Source organism: Aethalodelphis obliquidens, unplaced genomic scaffold, assembly GCF_003676395.1.
Source record: "Aethalodelphis obliquidens isolate GAN/ISIS:26980383/991018 unplaced genomic scaffold, ASM367639v1 scaffold7, whole genome shotgun sequence".
NCBI lineage: Eukaryota > Metazoa > Chordata > Mammalia > Artiodactyla > Delphinidae > Aethalodelphis > Aethalodelphis obliquidens.
In genome coordinates, this window is record NW_020837951.1 from 10,340,691 (window position 1) to 10,360,563 (window position 19,873).

Below are 19,873 nucleotides of genomic sequence, written 5' to 3' on the forward strand. Positions count from 1 at the left end.
TGTCCCTTTTACCTTAAGAAGGATAGCAAGTGCATCTGACTCAATGTGACTCAGTAGGACAGGAATGTTCCCAGAAGGCCTGCACCTGGCTCTACTCGCCCAGCATGCATGAGAGTTCCTATCACTGCATCTCTGTCTTTTCTAGCATTGGCATTTCTCAGCCTTCTTGCCAGTTTAATGAGTGTGAAGTGGTAGAAGTGGCAAGGGATCTCTGTGGGGCCGCTTATAAGAACACTAATCCCATTCATGATAGCTCCACCCTCATAACCTAAGTACCTCCCAGACACCTCACATCCTAACACCATCATGTCAGACATTAGGATTTCAATATATGAATTTTGGAGGGACGTAAACATTCAGACCATAGCAAATGCTTAGCTTATTTTTTTAATCTTTCTTGTTTCTTGATAAATATATATAAAGCTATATTTTTCTCTAAATACAGCTTTGTTTTATTATAATTCAGTTCTGTTTCTGAATATCCATTCTTTTATTGTGGTAAAATACACATAACATAAAATTTACCATTTCAACCATTTCTAGGTGTACACTGGCATAAAGTACATTCACGTTGTTATGCAACCATTACCACCATCCATTTCTAGAACTTTTTCATCTTCTCAAACAGAAACTGTGCCAATTAAAACACTAACTCCCCATTCTCTCCTCTCCCCAGCCCCTGGCAACCACCATTCTACTTTCTGTTTTTATGAATTTGATGATCCTAGGTACCTCTTATTAGTGGAATCATATGGTATTTGTCTTTTTGTGTCTGGCTTATTTCACTGAGCATAATGTCTTCAAGGTTCATTCACATTATAGCATGTTTCAGAATTTCACTCCCTTTTAAGGCTGAATAAGCCTTTTTAAGACTTTTATTCCATTGTACATATATCACATTTTGTTTATCCATTCATTTGTCCATGGACATTTGGGTTGTTTCCACCTTGTGGTTGTTGTGAATAATGCTACAGCGAACATTAATGTATGAACAAGGTTTTTGTGTGGGCTTATACTTTCATTTCTCTTGGGTATATTCCTAGGAGTAGAGTTGCTGGGTCATATAATAACTCTGTGCATAACCTTTTGAGGATCTGAATCTTTCTTGAGTTCTTCCTGCAAACTGGGACTTGCATAGATATTTACTGAACCCAGCAGTTCAAAAAGCTAGGTTTCACCATAAACAAGACAAAAAGACAGCCCTCAGAATGGGAGAAAATATTTACAAATGAAACGACAGACAAAAGATTAATCTCCAAAATGTACAAACAGCTCATGGAGCTCAATATCAAAAAAACAAACAATCCAATTAAAAAATGGGCGGAAGACCTAAGTAGACATCTCACCAAGGAAGACATACAGATGGCCAAGAGGCACATGAAAAGATGCTCAACATCACTAATTATTAGAGAAATGCAAATCAAAACTACAATGAGGTATCACCTCATGCCGGTCAGAGTGGCCATTATCAAAAAATCTAGAAACAGTAAATGCTGGAGAGGGTGTGGAGAAAAGGGAACCCTCCTGCACTGTTTGGGGGAATGTAAATTGATACAGCCACCATGGAGAACAGTATGGAGGTTCCTTAAAAAACTAAAAATAGAATCACCATATGACCCAGCAATCCCAATACTAGGCATATACCCTGAGAAAACTGTAATTCAAAAAGAGACTTGTACCACAATGTTCATTGCAGCACTATTTACAATAGCCAGGACATGGAACTAACCTAAATGTCCATCGACAGATGAATGGATAAAGAAGATGTGGCACATATATACAATGGAATATTAGCCATAAAAAGAAAAGAAATTGAGTTATTTGTAGTGAGGTGGATGGACCTAGAGTCTGTCATACAGAGTGAAGTAAGTCAGAAAGAGAAAAACAAATGCCGTATGCTAACGCATATATATGGAATCAAAAAAAAAAAAAAGGTACTGATGAACCTAGTTGCAGGGCAGGAATAAAGATGTAGACATAGAGAATGGACTTGAGGACATGGGGTTGGAGGAGGAAGATGGGGCAAAGTGAGAGTAGCATCGACAAATATACACTACTGAATATAAAGCAGGTAGCTAGTGGGAAGCAGCAGCATAGCACAGGCAGATCAGCTTGGTGCTTTGTGGTAACCTAGAGGGGTGGGATAGGGAGGATGGGAGGGAGTCTCAAGAGAGAGGGGATATGGGGACATATGGATACATATGGCTGATTCACTTTGGTGTACAACAGAAACTAACACAGTATTGTGAAGCAAGTATACTCCAATGAAGACCTATTAAAAAAATAAATAAATAAAAGCTAGGTTTCAGTCGTGGCCCTACCACTAATAAAATTTGTGATCATGAGCAAGTAACATTACTATTCTTCTCTGTGGAAGTACTCACACTGTTCTCATGGGGTTGTTTCAGTTAAAACTTACATGTGAACATACATGAGAAACCATGAGACCTAAAAATACTCTTTTTCTCATTTGGTACCTACCTTTCCTTGACAAAGCTGCAACCTTCCATGAGCTTGTGTTTTAATAATAAAGTTCCCCCAGGGCAAACCTTATTCAGCAAACAAGAGGACTTTAAAAGAGAAATTGGCAAAGTTAGCTTGAGTCAGATGAAAAGGCCATATTGAAGAACCATGTCTAGCTCAGTGCTAGGCAGTGTGTCATCCTGTCCACTGTGCTGGCCTCGTGTCCTAGTGCAGTGCCAAGTACAGAGTCAGACTGGATCATTAATTGTGGGATGAGGGAAACCCAAGTTTGTATCATGAGCAGTAATTCCACTTCTGGGAATCTGTCCTAATCAAGAGATTCAAACCAGATCAACACTTTTTGCATGAAGATGTCAACTGCTGCATTATTTTATGTGCAAAATGGAAAACAGTAGGCAGCGGTTCAGGAAATTATGAAACATCCTTTAAGGAAATAATCTAAGGTCTGAAGACTGCGTGGAAACATAGAAGGAAATTTGAGCAAGGAGGAAAAATACAAAGTTTTACTAGAACTGTATATGAAGTTGTAATAAAAGAAAGAAAGAAAAGTCATAAAAATAGCCTGTAAGAAACTATATTAGAATGATAGTGTTTTATAATGGTAGACTTATGAGCATCTTTCTTTTTTTGTAAGTAAAAATTTTTCTTTAATGAACCTGTTTTATGATTTAAATAGATTTGATTTTAAAAGCCATTTTGTTGCTACTTCTTTTGAATGAAAGGATGCTTCTCTTTCCCCCCTCAGGTGAAAGAACTAGAGCAGAGCCTGCAGGCATCTGAGGAGAAGCTAAAACAGAGCAGTGACGTTGTAGCAGCTCAGGAAGCTCAGATTCAGGAGCTTGTAAGTGGGTATTGTGACTGCTGTGTTCTAGGCCCTTGATGCTTTTTCCCTTTATTCCTTTGTAGGTCCCCAGACTCACTCCCAAATTCTGGAATGGTATCTGGACCTGACCTTAGATACAGTTGTGGGCAGATAGGCAGTGCAGGTAGAGGGAGTCAGGACCTGCTAGAGGGTCTGAGTTACCCAGAGAGATAGTGACGGGCTAGACAGCCCTGCCTAGTTCTGGGACTGTTAGAGGTGGTGTCTCCACTGGCTTTCAAACCTCACCTTGCAGCCGGGGCTGTGGAGAACAGCTCTAGGCTCTGGGGAGAAGATGGCAAGGGCTTGGCCGGTAGTCACAGCGCCAGGTCAGGTGTTGAGCTTGAAACTCGAGAAATAAAAACGGCATTTGTTGCCTGTTTGCCGTGTCTGCTAAGTACTCTGCATGTATTTTAATTTAGTCCTTGCAGCAGACCTAAGAGCCTGTACTGTTATCCTTATTCTCCAGAGGAAGCAGGCTCAGAAAGGCGACCAGATCACTAGCCCAAGGTCTCCCACCTAGTAAATGGCTGAACCCACATCCTTCCTAGGTCAAAGCCCTTGTTCTTCATCACTGTGTTATGTGCCTCCCCAGGGAAAAGCCTCATCCATAGAGGGCAGCAATGAGTGGAGTGAAGGAGGGCTGTGTCTTAGGACTGGCTGGTGCCCAGAGCTGTCCCCCCAGCGCCAAGACCAATCCCAGATTCCAGCTCCTAGGCAGGCCAGGGGACCTCAGCGGCAGCCAGGCTGGAGTTCAGGAAAGAGAGTTGTTTCTGTTGGACACTCATCTTTGGGTCACTGAGGGACAGAATAAAGCCCCCATTGTCACCACGAATAACTGTCCTCTGCTACCCCCTCAGGCCTCCGCAAACAAGGAGAGCAGCTGTGCACAGCAGCAGGTCCTCGCTCTGGAGCAGCAGTGCACAGAGCAGATCCACACACTGGAGGCCCAGCTCTCTGCCCTGGAGAGAGCTCGGGCAGACGACCATGCAGCCGCGGAGCGGAAGGTGGTGAGTGAGGAAAGGAGAGGGGCCGGGCACGGGAGCACCACATTCACGTGTGGCTCGGCTGCCAAGTTGTTTGATGGGAAGAAGACCAGCCCTCCTCTGAAGTAGGGAACCACTTTTTGGAGCAGTTTTTATCTTTCACCAAAACACCTGCTCATGAGACTGGATGTTAAAAGGCTGCTTTTTATAAAAACCCTGAACAAATGGGTTTTCTTTTCCTTGGGCTGCACATGGACTTCCTGGTGCTTCCTGACCAGTCCCATCAGTGGCTTCCCACTGCCTTTCTAAAATGTATACTGTTCATCCTTAATGGCTTCTCCCTTCCCTGGTCCCCCTCCTTGTTCCATAGGCTTCAGAATCAAGTGCCTTAGTTCTTCTTGTGAGGAGTGTGTCAGGTGACTCTCCCTTCCTCACCCCAATCCCCATTCTCATCTCCCACCCCTGCAGTGGCAACAAAAGGAAGAGGGGCATTTTTAAAGGTTCCATGTCAAAGAGATAGGACTGTGCTCAGGGGAAATATGGTAAAGACCTTTTCTTTTATACATACTTTTCTCAATTTGCAGAGAGAGCTGGAGCAAGAAAATGCAGGCCTTAAAGAAAGTAAGAATGAATGTGAACATTCTCTACAACATCACCAACTTGAACTAAAGAAGCTGAAGGTATTTATCTAATTGAATCAGTTTCACAAAAGTATCATGTCTTTCATGTGTGTATTTGGAGTGGCCAGGTGAACGTTCTATACGTAGAGTAGAGAAGGAATGGAACTAGGATTTGTTCAGAGTTCTGCTAAGCATTTGCAACAAATTGTCACCTCGTTAAGTCCTCTCAGTGATCAAGGACATAGGGAGAGTTGTGCTTATTTTGCAGTTAATGTCGTCGAGGTTCTGAGTGTAAGTAATTTGTCCAGGTTCCATAGTTAGAGGTGGTGCTGCTCTGACTTTTCACTCCACCATGGAGACCCAGCCCTTCCTCTCTGTCCTCGTCAACAGCTGCCTGACAGTAATGCTGTCAAAGCACCACTGTCACTGATTTCCAGTGAGGCCAGTAAAGCAAGGCCTTAAAACATCACGAGGGCCTTATTTGTTTGTTTGTAACAGGGAGCAGGTACAGAAATGAAGAAGAAACAACCTGCTGGATTGTTTCCCGTTCCCTTCTGAGAACTTGGTGCTTTGATCAGATGCTGCCACCTTCATTGCCGGGACATAACTGGATTCAGGGGAAGGAGTCTGCCACTTTCTTGTAGGCCTCCAGGCTCCCCTGTCCCCTTTCATAGCAGCCCTTAGATGATAGATCTTTGCAGGACTTGCCCAGCTATGGTCATGACACAAAGATCTTGTGGATCCTTTGGCAGAGTTGTTCTCAGAGAACATCCATAGCTGAGGCCTGCACTGAGTCAGCTTTTACCAGTAGCCTCTGCTAAGCTATGTAGGTGCTAGTGCAGTAGTGCCATGTCATGGAAAGCATGGACTTTAGAGTCAAATATTTCTTCATGCATTCCCTTCAACAAACATCTGAGTACTTGTGGGCCCCATTGTAGGTGCTGGGATGTGGCAATGAGCAAAACAGACAAAATCATTCCCCCTCCCCTAACCTGTGGAGCTTGTAACTAGAGACAGTAAACACTTTTTTTTTTAATTTAATTTTATTTATTTTTTATACAGCAGGTTCTTATTAGTCATCAATTTTATACACATCAATGTATACATGTCAATCCCAATCTCCCAATTCATCACACCACCACCCCGCCACTTTCCCCCCTTGGTGTCCATACGTTTGTTCTCTACATCTGTGTCTCTATTTCTGCCCTGCAAACTGGTTCATCTGTACCATTTTTCTAGGTTCCACATATATGCGTTAACATACGATAATTTTTTTCTCTCTCTGACTTACCTCACTCTGTATCACAGTCTCTAGATCCATCCACATCTCTACAAATGATCCAATTTCGTTCCTTTTTATGGCCGAGTAATATTCCATTGTATATGTACCACATCTTCTTTATCCATTCATCGAGACAGTAAACACTTGATAAATGGTTATAAATGCTATGAAGACAATAAAGCAGAGTAAAGGACAGAGAGGAGGGAGGAAAGGGCTCTTTTAAATATGGAGGTGAATACGGGAACCAGGATGGCAGAGTAGAAGGACATGCTCTCACTCCCTCTTGTGAGAACACCAGAATCACAAGTAGCTGCTGGACAGTCATTGACAGGAAGACACTGGAACTCACCAAAAAAGATACCCCACATCCAAAGACGAAGGAGAATCCACAATGAGATGGTAGGACGGGCACAATCACAGCAAAATCTAATCCCATAAGTGCTGGGTGGGTGACTCACAGACTGGAGAACACTTATTCCACAGATGTCCACCCACTGGAGTGAAGGTTCTGAGCCCCACATCAGACTGCCCAACCTGGGGGTCTGGCAACAAGAGGAGGAATTCCTAGAGAATCAGACTTTGAAGCCTAGTGAGATTTGATTGCAGGACTGCAACAGGACTGGGGGAAACAGAGACTCCACTCTTGGAGGGCACACACAAAGTAGTGTGCACGTCAGGACCCAGGGGAAGGAGCAATGACCCCGGGGAGACTGAACCAGACCTACCTGCTAGTGTTGGAGGGTCTCCTGCAGAGGCGGGGGGTGGCTGTGGCTCACCGTGGGGACAAGGACACAGCAGAAGTTCTGGGAAGTACTCCGTGGCGTGAGCCCTCCCAGAGTCCGCCATTAGCCCCACCAAAGAGCCGGGTAGGCTCCAGTGTTGGATTGCCTCAGGCCAAACAACCAACAGGGAGGGAACCCAGCCCCATCCATCAGCAGTCAAGCGGATTAAAGTTTTACTGAGCTCTGCCCACCAGAGCAACAGTCAGCTCTACCCACCACCAGTCCCGCCCATCAGGAAACCTGCACAAGCTGCTTAGATAGCCTCAGCCACCAGAGGGCAGACAGCAGAAGCAAGAAGAACTACAATCCTGCAGCCTGTGGAAAAAAAACCACATTGACAGAACGATAGACAAGATGAAAAGGCAGAGGGCTATGTACCAGATGAAGGAACAAAATAAAACCCCAGAAAGACAACTCAACGAAGTGGAGATAGGCAACCTTCCAGAAAAAGAATTCAGAATAATGATAGTGAAGATGATGCAGGACCTCAGAAAAGGAATGAAGGCAAAGCTCGAGAAGATGCAAGACATGTTTAACAAAGACCTAGAAGAATTAAAGAACAAACAAACAGAGGTGAGGAATACAATAACTGAAATGAAAACTACACTAGAAGGAATCAATAGCAGAATAACTGAGGCAGAAGAATGGATAAGTGACCTGGAAGACAGAATGGTGGAATTCACTGCTGTGGAACAGAATAAAGAACCAAGAATGAAAAGAAATGAAGACAGCCTAAGAGACCTGTGGGACAACATTAAACGCAAACACATTCACATTATAGGGGTCCCAGGAGAAGAGAGAGAGAAAGGGCCAGAGAAAATATTTGAAGAGATTATAATCAAAAACTTCCTTAACATGGGAAAGGAAATAGCCACCCAAGTCCGGGAAGTACAGCGAGTCCCATACAGGATAAACCCAAGGAGAAACACGCTGAGACACATGGTCATCAAATTGGCAAAAATTAAAGACAAAAATTATTGAAAGCAGCAAGCAAAAAATGACAAATAACCTACAAGGGAACTCCCATAAGGTTAACAGCTGATTTCTCAGCAGAAACTCTACAAGCCAGAAGGGAGTGGTGTGATATACTTAAAGTGATGAAAGGGAAGAACCTACAACCAAGATTACTCTACCCAACAAGTATCTCATTCAGATTCAATGGAGAAATCAGAAGCTTTACAGACAAGCAAAAGCTCAGAGAATTCAGCACCACCAAACTAGCTCTACAACAAATGCTAAAGGAACTTCTCTAAGTTGAAACACAAGAGAAGAATAGGACCTACAAAAACAAACCCAAAACAATTAAGAAAATGGTCATAGGAACATACATACCAATAATTACCTGAAACATGAATGGATTAAATGCTCCAACCACAAAACACAGGCTTGCTGAATGGATACAAAAGCAAGACCCATCTATATTCTGTCTACAAGAGACCCACTTGAGACCTAGGGACACATACAGACTGAAAGTGAGGGGATGGAAAAAGATATTGCATGCAAATGGAAATCAAAAGAAAGCTGGAGTAGCAATACTCATCAGATAAAATAGACTTTAAAGAATGTTACAAGAGACAAGGAAGGACACTACATAATGATCAAGGGATCAATCCAAGAAGAAGATATAACAATTATAAATATATATGCACCCAACATAGGAGCACCTCAATACATAAGGCAACTGCTAACAGCTATAAAAGGAAATCGACAGTAACACAATAATAGTGGGGGACTTTAACACCTCACTTACACCATATGGACAGGTCATCCAAAATGAAAATAAATAAGGAAACAGAAGCTTTTAATGACACAATAGCCCAGATAGATATAATTGATATTTATAGGACATTCCATCCTAAAACAGCAGATTACACTTTCTTCTCAAGTGCGCACGGAACATTCTCCAGGATAGATAACATCTTGGGTCACAAATCAAGCCTCAGTAAATTTAAGAAAATTGAAATCATATCAAGCATCTTTTTTGACCACAAGGCTATGAGGTTAGAAATGAATTACAGGGGAAAAAACATAAAAAACACAAACACATGGAGGCTAAACAATATGTTACTAAATAACCAAGAGATCACTGAATAAATCAAAGAGGAAATCAAAAAATACCTAGAGATAAATGACCATGAAAACATGACAATCCAAAACCTATGGGATGCAGCAAAAGCAGTTCTAAGAGGGAAGTTTATAGCTATACAAGCCTACCTCAAGAAACAAGAAAAATCTGAAATAAACAATCTAACCTTACACCTAAAGGAACTAGAGAAAGAAGAACAAACAAAACCCAAAGTTAGCAGAAGGAAAGAAATCAGGATCAGAGCAGAAATAAATTAAATAGAAACAGAGAAAACAATAGCAAAGATCAATAAAACTAAAAGCTGGTTCTTTGAGAAGATAAACAAAATTGATAAACCATTAGCAAGACTCATCAAGAAAAAGAGGGAGAGGACTCAAATCAATAAAATTAGAAATGAAAAAGGAGACATTACAACAGACACCGCAGAAATACAAAGCACCCTAAGAGACTACCACCAGCAACTCTATGCCAATAAAATGGACAACCTGGAAGAAATGGACAAATTCTTAGAAAGGTAGAACCTTCCAAGACTGAACCAGGAAGAGGCAGAAAATATGAGCAGACCAATCACAAGTAATGAAATTGAAACTGTGATTAAAAATCTTCCAACAAACAAAAGTCCAGGACCAAATGGCTTCACAGGTGGATTGTATCAAACATTTAGAGAAGAAATAACACCCATCCTTCTGAAACTCTTCCAAAAAATTGCAGAGGAAGGAGCACTCCCAAACTCATTCTATGAGGCCACCATCACCCTGATACCAAAACCAGACAAAGATACTACAAAATAAGAAAATTACAGACCAATATCACTGATGAATACAAATGCAAAAATCCTCAACAAAATACTAGCAAACAGAATCCAACAACACATTAAAAGGATCATACACCATGATCAAGTGGGATTTATCCCAGGGGTGCAAGGATTCTTCAATATACGCAAATCAATCAATGTGATACACCATATTAACAAATTGAAGAATGAAAACCATATGATCATCTAAATAGATGCAGAAAAAGCTTTTGACAAAATTCAACACCCATCTATGATAAAAACTCTCCAGAAAGTGGGCATAGAGGGAACCTACCTCAACATAATAAAGGCCATATACGACAAACCCACAGCAAACATCATTCTCAATAGTGAAAAACTGAAAGCATTTCCTCTAAGATCAGGAACAAGACAAGGATGTCCACTCTCACCACTATTATTCAACATAGTTTTGGAAGTCCTAGCCATGGCAATCAGAGGAGAAAAAGAAAAGGAATACAAATTGGAAAAGAAGAAGTAAAACTGTCACTGTTTGCAGATGACATGATACTGTACATGTAGAATCCTAAAGATGACACCAGAAAACTACTAGAGCTAATCAATGAATTTGGTAAAGTTGCAGGATACAAAATTAATGCACAGAAATCTCTTGCATTCCTATACACTAATGATGAAAATTCTGAAAGAGAAATTAAGGAAACACTCCCATTTACCATTGAAACAAAAAGAATAAAATACCTAGGAATAAACCTTCCTAGGGAGACAAAAGACCTGTATGCAGAAAACTATAGGACACTGATGAAAAAAATTAAAGATGATACCAACAGATGGAGAGATATACCATGTTCTTGGATTGGAAGAATCAATATTGTAAAAATGACTGTACTACCCAAAGCAATCTACAGATTCAATGCAATCCCTATCAAATTACCAATGGCATTTTTTACGGAACTAGAACAAAAAAAAATCTTAAAATTTGTATGGAGACCCAAAAGACCCTGAATAGCCAAAGCAGTCTTGAGGGAAAAAAATGGAGCTGGAGGAATCAGACTCCCTGACTTCAGACTATACTACAAAGCTACAGTAATCAAGACAATATGGCACTGGCACAAAAACAGAAACATAGGTCAATGAACAAGATAGAAAGCCCAGAGGTAAACCCATCCACCTATGGTCAACTAATCTATGACAAAGGAGGCAAAGATATACAATGGAGAAAAGACAGTCTCTTCTACAAGTGGTGCTGGGAAAACTGGACAGCTACATGTAAAAGAATGAAATTAGAACACTCCCTAACACCATACACAAAAATAAACTCAAAATGGATTAGAGACCTAAATTTAAGACCGGACACTATAAAACTCCTAGAGGAAAACATAGGAAGAACACTCTTTGACATAAATAACAGCAAGATCCTTTTTGATCCACCTCCTAGAGTAACGGAAATAAAAACAAAAATAAACAAGTGGGACCTAATGAAACTTAAAAGTTTTTGCACAGCAAAGGAAACCATAAACAAGACGAAAAGACAGCCCTCAGAATGGGAGAAAATATTTGCAAACAAATCAACGGACAAAGCATTAATCTCCAAGATATATAAACAGCTCATGCAGCTCAATTTTAAACAAACAACCCAATCCAAAAGTGGGCAGAAGACCTAAATAGACATTTCTCCGAAGAAGACGTACAGCTGGCCAAGAAGCACATGAAAAGCTGCTCAACATCACTAATTATTAGAGAAATGCAAATCAAAACTACAATGAGGTATCACCTCACACCAGTTAGAATGGGCTTCATCAGAAAATCTACAAACAACAAATGCTGGAGAGGGTGTGGAGAAAAGGGAACCCTCTTGCACTGTTGGTGGGAATGTAAATTGATACAGCCAGTATGGAGACCAGTATGGACATTCCTTAAAATACTAAAAATAGAATTACCATATGATCCAGCATTCCCACTACTGGGCATATACCTAGAGAAAACCACAATTCAAAAAGACACATGCACCCCAGTGTTCATTGCAGCAGTCTTTACAATAGCCAGGTCATGGAAGCAACCTAAATGCCCATTGACCGACGAATGGATAAAGAAGCTGTGGTACATATATACAATGGAATATTACTCAGCCATAAAAAGGAACGAAACTGGGTCATTTGTTGAGATGTGGATGGATCTAGAGACTGTCATACAGAATGAAGTAAGTCAGAAAGAGAAAAACAAATATCGTATATTAATGCATATATGTGGAACCTAGAAAAATGGTACAGATGAACCAGTTTGCAGGGCAGAAATAGAGACACAGATGTAGAGAACAAGTGTATGGACACCAAGGGAGGAAAGCCATGGGGGGCGGGGTGCTGTGATGCATTGGGCGATTGGGATTGACATGTATACACTGATGTGTATAAAATCGATGACTAATAAGAACCTGCTATATAAAAAAATAAATTAAATTTAAAAATTAAGAAAAAAGATATATATGGAGGCGAGGGAGGGTGTCAGTGAGATTTGAGCAAAAGGTCTGAATAACGAGAAGGGGACAGCAATGCGATTTTTTGGGGAAGGAATATTCCAGACAGAATAAATAGCAAAGAGAAACACGCTTATGCAGAAAAAAGCTTGGTTTGTTCAGAGAACAGCACAAAGGCCACTGTAGCTGCCACTCTGTGGGCTGGGGGAGAGTGGTGGATGATAGAAGGTCATCGGGGAAGCAGTTGGAGGTTTTAAGTAGAGGAGTGACGTGAGAAGTTTTGTAGTAAAAGGATTACTCTGGCTGTATGTGGAAAATGTTCTGTAAAGGAGGCAAGTACAGAAGCAGGAAGACCTTTTAGGAAGCTCAGATATTACTGTGCGTACTCCGTTTAAGGATATAAAAGACAAAATTGAACATTTCAGCAGAGATTTGGAAATTATAATAGAAGACAGTAGTTTTGAAAAGGAATCTAATTAGGGTTTCCCTGGTGGCACAGTGGTTAAGAATCCACCTGCCAAGGCAGGGGACACGGGTTCGATCCCTGATCTGGGAAGATCCCACATGCCGAGGAGCAACTAAGCCCGTGCACCACAACTACTGAGCCTGTGCTCTAGAGCCCACAAGCCACAACTACTGAAGCCCATGTGCCACAACTGCTGAGCCCACATGCCACAGCTGCTGAATCCTGCACACCTAGAGCCCATGCTCTGCAACAAGAGAAGCCACCACAATGAGAAGCCCGCACACTGCAACAAAATATAGCCCCCTCTCGCCACAACTAGAGAAAGCCTGCATGCAGCAGTGAAGACCCCGTGCAGCCAAAAATAAATAAAATTTTTTAAAAAAGAAAAGGAATCAAATTAGAATTCCAAAACTGAAAAATGCAGTAGCTGAAAGTAAAAATGCAGATTACAAAAGGGCATGAGGAAACTTTTTTGGGGTAATGGATATTTTCACTATTTTTATTTTGGTGATGGTTTTCAGCATAATTCATCAGTTGCATACTTTAAATATGTGCAGTTTATTATTTGCCAATTATACTTCAGTAAAGTTGTTTTAAAAACAATGAGCTTAACAGCAGATTAGAACTAAAGAGAGAAGTAGTGAAATGGAAGAAAGGTCAGAATAAAATGCAGAAAAGAGAAGGTAAAAGACATACAGGGTACTGTGAGATGTTTTATCATGTGTCATTAGAAGCCCAGAGGAAATGAAAAAAATGAGACAGAAGCAATCATTAAAGAGATAATGGCTGAGAATTTTTCAAAGTGATGAAAGCTCTCAAGTCACAGGTACAGGTATAAGAATCCTTACAAATCCAAACAGGATAAATTTTACAATGCAGCCACAGCACTGTAGGAGCACTAAAGAAAGCCAAGAAAACGCAAAGAATTAGGCACCGACAGACTTGCACTAAAGTAAGTACTAAACAGCATCTTTCAGGTGAAGGAAAATTCTAGATGGAAGTACGGAAGATGTAGAGGGAAGAATGGAGGGCAGTGATTATTGCAAGTATGTGCACAAGAAGAAACAGAAAATCTGCCCCACAGCATGTGATTCACGGTCCAGTCAGGAGAGAGGAACTACCCCAGTTATTTGAGAATTTGTGTTCTAATGTAAAATTTTTAATCCAGCACTGAAACAGTTAAAAGATAGTAGCAACTGCAGGACACAGCTTCCAACCCTAGGACTAAGGGAACAAAGTGAAGATGTTGGAATTATTTAGGAATTAAGAAGAGGAGCCCCACAGATTTGAAACTCAGACCTGTGAGGAGGGGGCTCTGTACAGTTGGTGCTGGTGTGTTTGTTGGGGGATAGGGCAGTAAAAGAATTCAGCCGCAAGTGTCGGGAAGACTGCAGGGTGGATGCAGCTGCTGCTTTGGGAAGAAATTGCAGCTGCCAGGGCCAAGCAGCATTGCTCACAGAAACTGGAAGCTGACGGAAAGGAGCAAGTCTTTCTCCCTCCTCCTCCTTCCAGTCTCCCTGGAGCGCCCCCTTCTGGCAGAGATTAGTATGTATATGAATATGGAGCCCGACCTGGAGAAATAGGGTTTGCAGATTCTCAGGCACAGCATCACAGAGCAGAATATGAAAGGGTGGGTGTGGGCTGAGGCAATAACTTAAAAACCAGCACACACAGGCTATTTAGAAGTGTGGTTAATTTTCAAACGTTTGAGCGAGTTTTCTCGATATCTTGGATTTCTAGTTTAATACCATTATAGTCAGATAATATTCTAAATGATTTCAGTTCTTTGATATTTATTTAGACTTGTTTTATGACCCAACCTATAGTGTATCTTGGTAAATATTTCAGTGCACTTGAATATATATTCTGCTAGTAGGGAGAGCGTTCTATAAATGCTAATTAGTCAAGTTCATTAATAGTATTGTTCAAATCTTCTGTAGGTCTTCTATTTTTTGTTTTTTTTCTTTTTGGTATATTCCATCGCTTACTGAGAGGGGTGCTAGATCTTCAGCTGTAATCATGGATTTGTCTCTGTCTCTCTTTAGTTCTGTCAGTCTTCTGGTATTTTGAAGCACTATTTTTAGATGCACACTTTTTGTTTGTTTGTTTGGATCCATGTTTTTCAAAACAGCCCTCTGGGGAAATCATTCCCAGGTGCAGAGGGCTGTGCTCATGGGTAGCCTGCTGGCTTCTGCAGTGAACCTGAGCTATGCCGATCAGTCTCAAATCCTGGATCGTGTGTGGCTCTGTGGCAGTAGCTGAGACTCCACAGCCACGTAGACTCAGTTCTGGGTGTCACCCTGGCCCCTCACTAGCTGATGCTTGAGGGAATCCAGTGTCCTTTTTTCAAACTGAAGATGATAACCCTTGACCTCAAGAGGTTTACCCTGGGGATCAAGCATGACCATGGATGAAAAGTACCAAGTACAGTTCCTGGCATGCTTCCTGCCTTCTCACTCACAGCCTGCCTGCTATCCTCTTAAGACATCATCAGCAGTCGTAGCGTCTCTTCTAAACTTCCCCAGAAAAGGCTCCTGTGGAGGCATGACATTCCTGTCACCCGGCCCACCTGGGCTTGCAGGGCCAGGGTTTCATAGCTCCACTCAGCCTGAGATCTCTTGCTCCTTCTCCTGTACCAACAGAGCTTCTCCCGATGAAGGGGATTGTCTGGGGTAGTTCGAGGTCTCACTGTCAGCCTCTTGAGTTCCTGCACCAATTTTCCTTGTCTACTAGAGGTGGACTCACGGAATGTCAATTCTGACAGCTCCCCAGTAGGAACCAGAATGGCACTGGCCATGAGGCTGACGTCTCCATCCATTAACCCACCTGGACTGGTGTAAGTGGAAAAGGAGATATCGTAGGAGGAGTTGAATAGTCCACTGAACCAGAAAGACTTGTCCAACTGGAACCTGGGGCCTCAGATCTCTTCTCTGCCTGCGTCATGCTGTCTCTTGCCCTGTCAGTCACCCAACTCATCCTTGCTTTTCTCGATGATGTAGACTGTGTCCTAGAGGTTGGGAGGACATCACCTCAGCAGCTCCAAGCTGGTATCATTCCAACTTAGCAACCCCAGGGAAAAGAGGGCATCTCCCTCTCAGCTTCACCATATAAAAAAAGATTCTGATATAAAAAGGGATTTGATTGGTTCATCTTCGGTGACAGAGCCATCCTTTGGACAAATCAAGTTGGCCAAGGGGATGATTTACTGTGATTGGCCAGGCCCGAATCACATGCTTATTCTTGTTTTTTTGTTTGTTTGTTTTGTTTTTGTCCGGTATGCGGGCCTCTCACTGTTGTGGCCTCTTCTGTTGTGGAGCACAGGCTCCGGACGCGCAGGCTCAGTGGCCATAGCTCACGGGCCCAGCCGCTCCGCGGCATGTGGGATCCTCCCGGACCGGGGCACGAACCTGTGTCCCCTGCATCGGCAGGCGGACTCTCAACCACTGCGCCACCAAGGAAGCCCACATGCTTATTCTTGTAGCCACAAAATGGGGACATCATTATTGGTATCCCTACCAGAACCATGTAGAATTTTGGGGTGGGAGTGGGGAATAGCAGTGATGAGGCTCTTACCCCCCCCACCAAAAGGGGTGATTCTGGGTAGACATAAACAGCAGACATCCCTGACCAGTGTGCAGGCACCTGAGAAGTCATATTATTCATCTGGGGGTTGATCAGCGAGCCCGGCATCAGCCTCAGGGAAGAGGACTGATGTGATTGTCAGGAGGGAGTCCCTGTGCTCTGGCGGGGGGACGCAGCGGGGCAGCCCTGCTTGTGGTAGAAAAGACTGGTGGTAGAGTGTAGCAGCCAAAGGCTTGGCTCAGCTCAGACTCTGGCTTAAAGCGTGGCCATGCCACTTACTAGCTCTAGGACCTCAGGCAATTATTTAACCTCTCAGAGCCTCAGTTTTCTCTCCTGTAATATGGATGATTTTGATGAATTTGTGACATTTCCTGTATTAAAATTCAGTAATTGCTTATTATCATTTCTGTAACCAGATTGCTCCAGTCTGCTACTCCATTCACGTCAGCCTGAGTCTTCTTGTTCTGTGTTGATTTCATTAGACCACCTCTTTTGAGTCTAGGTCCGCTAGCCTTTGGCCTGAGTACTAGCTGGTGTGTTCATGGGACGACTGACCTTCCACGGTGTGCCTGTTCCCAGAGGTTGGTGGGTTGTCCACAGGAACAGTTCTCAGAGGCAAACAGAAGGCAGTGCAGCGAAAGAGTAGCCTGGGAACCTTGGGAAGCAGGAAACACTTTCGTCTGGCCCTGCAAGACGGCCCTCCCTCTGTGGGCGTCACGTGAAGTGTGCAGCTAAATAAGGTGAACTGAGGTTCTGGACTCAATCTCCTACCCATTTTCCGGATTGTAGGAAGAATGGAGCCAAAGAGAAATTGTGAGTGTGGCAATGGCTCAAGCCCTGGAGGAGGTGCGGAAGCAAAGGGAAGAGTTCCAGCAACAGGTAGGCCCCCTGTGATGCCTCCACCTCAGTCCCAGGCAGGACCAACCTACCTCCTGGTCTGTCCAGGGCAGAGGGTGGACACAGGTCTCAGGAGTGTCGTCAGCTGCTTGATGTCTCTAGAAAGATGGGAGAAAGATGTTAGAAAGAAACCCTCACCCCATAGGATGGCCTTTTAAAATTTCGATAGCTAATGTGATAAACATCACCTGGGGAAAAGTCCAGAACCAGGTACTACTGGGCTCTAATTCTGTGAGGTGGGCCACCACCGGCCACAGGCCCCAGAGACCACATACAGTTGAGCTCTCAGCAGCAAGGGTGGGAAAAGCCTTCCTTTGAGGACAGACTCAAGAGTCAGGCCCCAGATCTAGGTAACTAGCTCTAGGTCTTTGTTCGGTCCTTAACAGATCTGTCTGAGTTGCCTCTGAAAAGACCCTATGATAATCATACCTTCAAGAATATGATAATGAGGTCATTTGTATCAAATGCTGGGCACGTCACAGGCCATCAGGACGTGGAAGTTACGGTTTTGACAGCTTTCGGAAGGCTGGGCAGAAAGGCCATGTCTCTGGTAGGCCCACTACAGGCCAGAGGGGCAGTGAGGGTGATTGCCCCTGTGCAGGGCCCCTGCCGAGGAGAACTGATTTGTGCATGTTTATAGGAGCAGAGGTTAGCTTGGGGAATGTTCTAGGCTGTGGCCTTCAGGGAGGGATTCATGGAGGACCCTGGTAGTGGAAAAGTGGAGACTCCTTTAGGGAAGATGGGATTATTGCTACCAACCTTCTCTCTTGTTGGTTTTTCTCTCCGAGGCTGCTAACCTGATTGCCATAGGAGGTGAGAAGGAGCAGAGTCTGCAGGAAAAAACTGAAGTGATTCTCCAGAAAGAGCAAGAGATTCTCCAACTGAAGAAAGGTGAGGAGTCTGCCAAGGCTGGGCCTTTTCACCTGTTCTTGCCCGGACCCCTGCCTGGAGGTGGCCCAGTCACCTCGCTCACCTCCCCTCTGCCTGGCCTAGGTCACGACTCCGCCCTGCTGCAGATGCGCCAGCTGCAGAGTGAGCTGGAGGCCCTGAGGGGCCTGAGGGCCGAGAAGTCGGAGGCGGCCGACGAGCGGGAGGACCTGCTGAGGCTGCGGAGCCAGGAGCAGGGCGTGGTGCTCTCGGTCAGCGAGCCTCATGTGAGTCCCGCCTGAGCCGCCTCCCTGTGCCTCAGCTTCCTCTCCAACGGGGGGCGCCTCGCCGCGAGGGGTTGTGCGTGTTGAGGAGCCCATCTGATGTGACGACACCTGTCAGTGATCAGGTGCTGAAGCCCTTCCTTCCCAGCAGGCTCCTTGCATGGAGAGTTAATTGTCCCCCCAGCAGGCTCTGTGACGGGGTTGCCATAGTTTAAGTCTGGTTCCTGGCTAGCTGCCTGGTGGAGCACATCAGTCGTCACCTTTGGAATGAGTCTGGCCCCCTTCCCTAGGGATCTGTGGCTTAGCTTGACCATGTCCTGTGCTGCCACCACCCTGTAGGTGACCTCGAGGGCCGGGCAGGACCCCGCGTACCAGCTTCCGGCTGCAGAGGGTATACCAAATGGTGAGATGGGGACCGCCATGGATCTAGGGCAGCTACAGAAGGAAAAACAGGACTTGGAGCAGCAACTTCTAGAGAAAAATAAGGTGAGGACGCTCTTTACATCAGCTATTTATATCCCTTTCCCTGTCCTTGTGCCTAAAACCATCCAGTCCGTTCTTCAAGAGTTGTGCTGATGCCCCTGGGCCCCTCTTGGGGGAGGTGTTACCTCTTCCATCACAAGGGCTTCTTCCTGGTTCTCCTCTGCTGCTTACCTCCTGCACGGCCCTCTTCCTTTCACACTCGTGCAGTCTCCTCCCAGACCCCCCACCTGAGATGGTATCTGGAGTATTAGAGCTGGAACAGTGGCAGGTCTCAGTGTCCCCAGCCCCCTCTGCCATCGCCAGCTAGGTCCTATGACCAGTCACCTTACCTCTGCACTTTTTTCTACAGCTGTGAAATGAGAGTGGTGATACCTGCCTTTCAGTGGTTTTGTGAGGGGGAGGTTGGGGGATGAAATGAAACTGTTTGTTAGCTTCCTGTAAATTTTCTGGTATTTGATAGAGGCTTAATAAATGTCATGATTCCACCCACCCTGCCTGGCCTCTGCACCTGTAAATGCAGGGTCTCGTTTGAGCCTCGTTTTTAAAATGTCCTGTGAAGTTAAATGTGCTGGCTAGTCAGTGCTCTGGCCTGAAATTCCGCCCCCAAATTGTGTGATTACTCTTTAACAAAGGAGAAAGGTGGTCATTCTTTATCTCCCCCCACCCCCGCCCATCTCCCCCTTTCTCACACACACACACACACACACACACACACACACACACACACACACACACACACACACACACACAGGCTCTTCATTTCTTATCATGAAATATAAAATATAGAAGAGTGCACACTGTGTGTCCCTGGGTCCAGCCCTCCGACATCTTCTCCAAATTGCACTCACATCCTTGGCGATCTCCCCCATCCTGTGTGCTGCTGGCACTACATCCATACCCTGAATCCAGACGGCTCCTGTGAACTCTAGACTCCTGTATCTACCCTATTTCTC

At 44.0% G+C, this 19,873-nt stretch overlaps 1 protein-coding gene across 2 annotated transcripts in view; it reads left to right on the forward strand.

Annotated features, from left to right (window-relative positions):
- GOLGA1 (golgin A1) overlaps nucleotides 1-19,873 on the forward strand; it is a 52,231-nt gene that overhangs the window by 26,028 nt on the left and 6,330 nt on the right. For both annotated transcript variants that reach the window (XM_027104887.1, XM_027104888.1), the window contains 7 exons: nucleotides 3,230-3,325; nucleotides 4,204-4,353; nucleotides 4,914-5,009; nucleotides 17,179-17,268; nucleotides 18,075-18,177; nucleotides 18,280-18,440; nucleotides 18,777-18,923. In XM_027104887.1, coding sequence (XP_026960688.1) covers nucleotides 3,230-3,325; nucleotides 4,204-4,353; nucleotides 4,914-5,009; nucleotides 17,179-17,268; nucleotides 18,075-18,177; nucleotides 18,280-18,440; nucleotides 18,777-18,923 — 843 coding nt within the window. The remainder of the gene's footprint in view (nucleotides 1-3,229; nucleotides 3,326-4,203; nucleotides 4,354-4,913; nucleotides 5,010-17,178; nucleotides 17,269-18,074; nucleotides 18,178-18,279; nucleotides 18,441-18,776; nucleotides 18,924-19,873) is intronic.